Source organism: Limulus polyphemus, unplaced genomic scaffold, assembly GCF_000517525.1.
Source record: "Limulus polyphemus unplaced genomic scaffold, Limulus_polyphemus-2.1.2 Scaffold5179, whole genome shotgun sequence".
Taxonomy (NCBI): Eukaryota; Metazoa; Arthropoda; class Merostomata; order Xiphosura; family Limulidae; genus Limulus; species Limulus polyphemus.
Genome location: NW_013670789.1, coordinates 39337 through 47683, shown reverse-complemented (window position 1 = coordinate 47683; position 8347 = coordinate 39337). Strand labels below are relative to the sequence as shown.

The 8347-nt window shown below is 34.0% G+C and overlaps 1 protein-coding gene across 1 annotated transcript in view; it reads left to right on the top strand.

Annotated features, from left to right (window-relative positions):
- LOC106472234 (transcription factor COE3-like) overlaps positions 1–6136 on the top strand; it is a 27244-nt gene extending 21108 nt beyond the window's left edge. Inside the window, exons 6-8 of the mRNA XM_022400833.1 lie at positions 1562–1727; positions 2955–3122; positions 3392–6136. Coding sequence (XP_022256541.1) covers positions 1562–1727; positions 2955–3122; positions 3392–3492 — 435 coding nt within the window. The 3' untranslated portion in view covers positions 3493–6136. The remainder of the gene's footprint in view (positions 1–1561; positions 1728–2954; positions 3123–3391) is intronic.
- The last annotated feature ends 2211 nt before the right edge of the window (positions 6137–8347 follow it).

Here is an 8347-nt window from a genome sequence, read left to right as displayed (position 1 = left end):
ACTAGTTTCGACACATTCGTACGTCCTCAAGTGAGACTGAAGAGGACAAAACTAGTTGTGTCGAAACTAGTTTCTCTGATATCAGACTTCTTAGAGTTTGTTTCATTTATTGTGGTTTTTTCACCAATCAGTTACAAGTGTTAGTCAATAACACCTGCTTTATAAGTTTCTTGTATTTTGTATCCCCCATCTACCTTTTATTTAAAAATAACAATCTTCGTGCTATGATATTTTCTGAAACTTACATCAGAAGATTGAGTAAGCTCTTTTTCCTTATATACAAAATGTACACTAAAATAGTTCAGGATGAATAGGGTTTTCAAATCTTTTTGTTGTTTTTTTCTCTTTAAACATTCATTAAAACTATCTCCTTTCCATACGCATTTATTGTTAATACGTTGATAAAATGAAAAACTTAGAAATGATAAAATAGAAAGTTTCACCGAATATGGAGATAGCTCTTCTCAGTTTCACTACTTCAATTGTATGAAACCTGTATTTATTTATTTATTTAGCAGGTTATCTTTAATAGTCTGAAATTTATTCAGGTACTGAAATGTGAAACCCGTGCTAGTAATATATCGAATGGTTCCAGGTTAAAAAAGTATGAAATTATATTATCAGGGTTAAGTGATGTTTAGGGAGAATGTTACACTAATTTACAATTTTGAAGTTGACTTACCTTCGAAATATTATCACGTGTGTGAAAATGATGAACCTACTTCCGCAATGGAAAGATATTGAAATTGAAAGAAAATGACTGCCAGCTATATACATTTAATAAGATGAATTACAAAGCGATTCAACTTTTAAGTTTCATCTGACAGCTTTAAACCAAGGTTTTATAAACAATATCATATTACAGTTGGTAAACCATTGAGTTGCCTTAGGGCTATTATTAAACCATTGAGCTGCCTTAGGGCTATTATTAAACCATTGAGCTGCCTTAGGGCTATTATTAAACCATTGAGCTGCCTAAGGGCTATTATTAAACCATTGAGCTGCCTAAGGGCTATTATTAAACCATTGAGCTGCCTAAGGGCTATTATTTAACCATTGAGCTGCCTAAGGGCTATTATTAAACCATTGAGCTGCCTAAGGGCTATTATTAAACCATTGAGCGGCCTAAGGGCTATTATTAAACCATTGAGCTGCCTAAAGGCTATTATTAAACCATTGAGCTGCCTAAGGGCTATTATTAAACCATTGAGCTGCCTAAGGCCAACCACGTTTATTAAAACCAGATTTCTAGCGTTATAAGTCAGCAACGGGGGGGGGGAGGTAAGTATTATAGTTAGGTGGATTTCCTTTTTTTATATAATTATAGGAAAAAACAGTATTTTATATATTTGCGGCCCTCTGTTGAATTAGAATGTACCTAATTTTTAGTTAATCTATTTCTAACCCGATATAAATAACCTTGAGTATAAGAATACATTTCTATCAGTCACTAGTTTTGTATTCTATAACGATATTAGTTATATTTTTATTAACTCAACAATTAACTTAGTTCATGTTGACGTTGAGTTCGTATACTTATAAGTTATGTTTTGACTTGTAGGAAATAGTTCTGAAGCGAGCAGCCGATTTGGCAGAAGTGTTGTACGCTATGCCTCGAAACAACCAGCTTGCCCCCAGATCCTCATCATTTAACAGCTCCACCGCTATATCCAGTTTCAATGCTTACACGGGTCAGTTGGCAGTAAACGTCCAGGACAATGGACCAGGTACACGTAAATATTAAAATAAACAGGGATAAAAATAGCATGTTATTCTAACTAATTAATCACGCAGTGCTTTGAGTTACATTAAAAATATTTAGTCGTCAAAAAAACAACAAAAACAATTGTTATTAGTAGTAATAAGAATTTGTTTGTTTGTTTCTTATTAAGCACCAATCTACACAACTGATTATTTGTGTTGTGTCTACCACTAGTATCGAAATCCAGTTTTTAGCGATATGAACCCTCAGACTTACCGATGAGCCACTGGGGAAGAATGTTTGAAAGATAAATGTTACATAATGGAGTCAATGGCCTTTTATTATTATTATTACTAAGATTCCTCATACATTTGTAGTACATTTGCACATTCAAAAAGAAAGAAAAGACTAACGTTGAAATTATTCAGGTGATTGACTGAGCGTTATAAATGCAGCTATGCATCTTGGTTGGTCTGTAAGACAAAGAACTTAATAGAGTGTTCCAGACTAGGAAGAGCGTCATTACCAAAAAACTCTTTCTTTGAGATACGTTTGTCATCAAAATGTATAAACTGTCGCAATAAAAAAGGATTAGGTCATCAACAAGGAAAACTGGATCTGAAAATTGCTGACGACTGACTTAGAAAAAAAGAAGTTTGTACAGTCTTGTAAAGTAAAACAGACGTCAAACTGTGCCCCAACTGACTGATTCCTTCACCAGTGGTCAAAATTGAACTCCAAACTAGCCTTGCGAAGAACGTTACAAAAAATTCCGACAAATAGTCCAGAAATGGTTTATATTAGATGAAAATATTATATTAGAGCAAAAAAGTATAGATAAAGAATTACTGGAAGCGTGGGATGGAATCTGGTAAGTTATATTTACCCTACACTGTGGGTCTGGTAAGTTATATTTACCCTCCACCGTGGGTCCGGTAAGTCATACTTACCCTCCACCGTGGGCCCAGTAAGTCATACTTACCCTCCACCGTGGGTCTGGTAAGTTATATTTACCCTCCACCGTGGGTCTGGTAAGTTATATTTACCCTCCACCGTGATCCAAAGGGGTTACCCAGCCAGATATTAAAGTGGGGTCACCAATTCATTAATAAAGTGGCCAGTCATTGTAAAATATATTATGAGAATAAAAGAAACACTCGCTATTTTTTTAAATTCAAAATAATAATAATAATAACCACCGTTTTTGAAAACAGTTAAAAAATAATATCTAATTCTGTTTTGTTTTTGTCAGACTTCGGACGAGTCCAAACCAATGTTCTCTCCCCTAGAGCTTACGGAGCTCACAATAACAACGGAAGTTCTTATGGCCCAAGTACAGTGAATGGAAGTTACGGAACTACAGGACATCTTGGAAATATGGCCGTGGCAACTTCGCCTTGTCTACTCAATGGAACTTCAAGTAAGGCTGTTTATCAACATGATCATATACCCGTGAAATTCCCAGTATAAAGTTGTTTATTGGGCACACTGACTTTTAAGAAACAAGAATATTTATTTGACATATTTTTTCCTTCTTTAAAATTTCCATTCCATGTAAGAAAGTTTTGATTGTTTTGTTGAGTTTACATCCTTAAGAAATATTAGAAATGTTAATACACTTTTTATTAATGTTTTAATGTAGATGGTTGCTTTCATTCTGTAAACTTACTGACCTTTACCATGTTACAGGAGTTGCAAATATAACGCCATTTGCAACAATGAACCCGTTTGCTCTCCCAGCCTGCAATGGACAGTCCTACGGAGGGTCACTAATTTCTTCTACCAAATGACTCACGTGGCCTTGACGTAAACCATTCTAATGCGTGGACTTTAATGCGCCAATAAACACTGATAGAAGAAATCTTCAGTTACACAACAGTATACTATTGATCCGCTTTCTATTCATAATTTTAACCCTATAATACACACTGAAATGTGAAAACGTTTCGTGTATGAAAACTATATTTTGGATAATTGCTTCTAATACCTCTGTTAGTTACGAACCAAACACCATTTAGTGTTTGACGTTAAAAAATGACATTTCTATCATTTTTGGTTTATTAACATGGACTATATCAAATGTAGAGTTTGGAAAATATCTACAAGAGACGTGTGAATTAAGAAATTATTGTATTTACACTAAAGATGAACAAGAGAGAGGTCTTGTACATCTCTATTTAATAAGGTTTGTTTCACATTTTTGTTTATATTGTCCTATTTTAAGCTTTACGATGTACTGAGAAGAATCATTATTAGTCTAAAATCACAAAATTAGGCATTACTCTCGACACCTAAGACGATGAAGTTGGTCAAATATTTATTAATACACGAAATAATAGCTCGAGAACATTAAATACAGAAAACACCGCATTTTGTTAAAAAGCACAAGTCCCAAACTGAAAATATGTTTGGTAAAAAGAATGTGAAAACTGAAGCACGTGTCCGACGTAAGAAACCGAGGATAATAAATCCAAAACCCTGTCTGGATTTGGTGGTGAAGAATGTAAAAATAGAGGACTTCCCTTATGTTTGCAGCCACGAGTGTAAAAATGAAGATTGTACCTGTTGCTGAAACTAGCATAAACTGATGTTGATGCCTATAACCCTTGATGACAAACTGGAGACAGTACCTGCAAGAAACCAAGGATGTTGAATTGATGATCACGTTTAGGGTTCGTATCTATGGATTAAAAGCTAAAGATGGAGACTGCTTCTGAGAGTAGTAACCAGAGGCATTAAACTGGAAAATTTGCTTGACGTCGTCAGATATGATAGACAAACTGGAGACAGCACCTGCAGGAAACCAAGGATGTTGAATTGATGATCACGTTTAGGGCTCGTATATATGGATTAAAAGCTAAAGATGGAGACTGCTTCTGAGAGTAGTAACCAGGGGTATTAAACTGGACGTCGTCAGCTATGATAGACAAACTGGAGAATGCGTCTAACATAAGTAGCTAAGGACTGCAATCCGATGTTCATGTCTGAGGCTATGTAACCCAGGATAGAGATGTAGATATCATTTGAGAATGATAACTAAAGCTAATAATTTAAAGAATGTGTCTGATTTTGGCAGATAAGGAAATCAAACTGAGATTTTTCAAGAAGGACAAGAAATGCATTTACTATTGTTAACCAATAATGTTGAGATGTATGTTACATCTGTCGTTATTAATCCAAGATTGCGAGATGGTGATCATGATAAAAAAACAACAAAAAAACGAAGTGTCATAATCAAAGCCATATTAAAAACTAATGGTAGACTGTAAATCACATATCTTATGTAGGCAATGAAGATGGATTAACATTATTGATTGTTACAATGAAAAAAGGCTCAGTCTTAGTAACAGAGGACTCAAGATGGATTATCATTCTTGATTGTTACAATGAAAAAAGGCTCAGTCTTAGTAACAGAGGACTCAAGATGGATTATCATTCTTGATTGTTACAATGAAAAAAGGCTCAGTCTTAGTAACAGATGACTCAAGATGGATTATCATTCTTGATTGTTACAATGAAAAAAGGCTCAGTCTTAGTAACAGAGGGCTCAAGATGGATTATCATTTTTGATTGTTACAAGGAAAAAGTATCAGTGTTAGTAATAGAGGACGAAACATTAAAATTGTCAAGTGAAGACAATGCCTGATTTTTGTTGCTGATGTCCAACCAACTATTTTATCATTTTTTTCTTATCTTTGAACTGCCACAATACCTTACAAAAAGAAACCAAAAACCTCTGAACACCTTCCACGATGTACCGTAAAGAGATCTGGCTTGTATAGTATCCATATTCAATGTTTTCTCTGAATGGTTGTGTTGACCACTTCGCGAACATCCAAGACTCGAATGCCTTTTTTCATTATGCAAGGTCGATTGTAGGAATCTTTTTTTTTTCAGTTTTGTAAATAGGACATGTGTACACACGTAAATTATTGTTGTAATTTTTCATATTTCTTATTATATATGTAGTCCTTTAAAACGGGTGAAAGAAATATGCAATTCACGAATTTGGAATGTAACACAAGTGGTTAGATAAGTTATTCACTGACCCTATGACAGAAAGACCCTTTCAAAAAGTCAAAATTAAACAGCTGAAAAGATGTATAGAATGTTTTTTTTGTTTTCAACACAAACTTCTCCATTAAGTAGATATTAGGAATACTAATTTAGACAAATACATTTTGTTGATATTCAAGGCTTTTCATTGACTTGTGGTAACAGAAAGAATGAGAAACGTTAGCAATGAAGTTTATCAATGATGGATTTCGTTTGAGATCCAAACACATCCTTGAATCGTTTGAGTAATAACGAAACACGAGAAGTTGATACTTTCTGTTTTCCTGACTGAGAAGCATATGTAAACGTATTTTGAGTATTATTCTATAATATTAAACTTCATTTATTTTTAAAAACTTTACCTGTAAAATACTTCTTAAAATAATTTTAGTTTCATTTCTATAATCGTTCTCAGTATGTTTGGAAGATTTTGACTTTTATTTCTTTTCTTTGCAAATGTACAATTAAATCCATTAAATATATCAGTCTATTGAAAAATCGGCCTCAGTGTCCTACCACTTTATTATTTAAGGTTTACGTCACAACATTGAATATTTTATAACTGCACCTTTAGCCATTGCATCATAGAAACATCCTTCAGCTAATGATGGTTTCTGTTGATGGATGTTTCAAATCTACTTCAGTGCTAAGCTAATGGTGGTTTCTGTTGGTAGATGTTTAGAACCCTCTTCAGTGCCAAGCTAGTGGTGGTTTCTGTTGGTGGATGTTTAGAACCCCCTTCAGTGCCAAGCTAGTGGTGGTTTCTGTTGGTGGATGCTTAAAACCACCTTCAGTGCCAAGCTAGTAGTGGTTTCTGTTGGTGGATGTTTAGAACCACCTTCAGTGCCAAGCTAGTAGTGGTTTCTGTTGGTGGATGTTTAGAACCACCTTCAGTGCCAAGCTAGTAGTGGTTTCTGTTGGTGGATGTTTCAAATCTACTTCAGTGCCAAGCTAGTGGTGGTTTCTGTTGGTGGATGTTTAGAACCACCTTCAGTGCCAAGCTAGTGGTGGTTTCTGTTGGTGGATGTTTACAACCACCTTCAGTGCCAAGCTAGTAGTGGTTTCTATTTTTGGTTGTTTCAAATCTCCTTCATCGCTAAGCTAGTGGTGTTTTCTCTTGGCAGATACAACTTTCTTCAGTGCCAAGCTAGTTGGTACTTTCTGTTGATGTATGTTTCAAATCTCATTATGGTTGAATTTTTAATGAGGATTGACTCAAAAGGCTAATTGATTAATTGAATACATTAAACTGTTTTAGAGACAAATAATGTTTCTCTTCCAAAAACTTTGATTGATGTGAAACAGAAAAATTATGTTGTTGTTCATAATATCAATGAAGTGAAGACGTTATTGTAAGAGATATATCAAGTAAATTACCACAACCAGCTGAGAAATTGAACATCGTTTGTGGAATAAGGAGATAAAGTATTGTATTATGTACAACTACGGATTGTTTATTTGAATTTCAAATCAGCTTTTTTCTTAAAAAAATTATGTAAATTTTGAAAGTTTTCTGAAATATTATATTTGAAGCATACATTTAGTCTAAGGATAATTAGTAGTGGGTTGAGTTCTGGAATAATCGATTTAAAAAAGCTTTTTTATCCGGTTATTTGTGATATACTTAAATCAGTAACGGGTTTGATTATGTACTGTCTTGTTTATATGTGCAATAAATGTTTTTTCTTTTATTGTTTTTTGGCTCAGTGGCGTTAAAGCAATTATGTGACATAAAGAAGATAACTGACATTAAGCCTACTTTTTCCTGCTTATCCATGTCACAGATTATTTCTTCGGAAAATTGTCCCTACCTTAAATAATACATTGGCGTTTTAAAAATACAGATCTTGTTCTTAAATGTCTTTTAAACACGTATATCCACGAAAGTAAGCTCAATGTCTAATCAGACTCTTTAATGCTAAAGCATTACGGAATTAGCACGGTCCAACATAATAAGGTGAAAAGCTGGACTGTATACCTAGCATCACACTGTCTGCAATATTAATTAGTTCTACTAATCGTAGCAAATATATCCAGTAATAAAAACCTGAAAGTTTGAGAAATAATTCTGTGTGAATCTTTGAAAATACATGACTTTTAAGATCTTTCCTCTCCTGGATACACAGTATAAACTTACACTAGGATATACAAATAAATGTTACTGAATTCTTCCACAGTAACCATACTTTTCATAGCAAACTGTCGATAAATAACAGTGATATCTATAAACTTTAAAAGTTGAACAAATCTTTGCTCTTAGTCATTGTCTTATGCTAACCGTGACACGACTCTACATTTAAGGTCCAAGTAGTCACCTAAAAAACATATTATCTTTGTATTTTCCATATGCAAATAAACGGAGAGGTTTGTAAATGTGTGTCGTTATAGAGTGTATAGTTATTGTAGCATTTTATGTAACGTGAAGACTTTTAGTCAAGTCATTAAATGTTAAGATATAGCATGGCTTAGCCAAACTAATTGATCGGTGTGTATAGGCTTGTACAAATAGTAAATAAATGAGTCATCTACACAATGTGAATAGTTCGGGGAATTTACAGCCTCGTAATAACGTTTAGTAAATCCAGTATC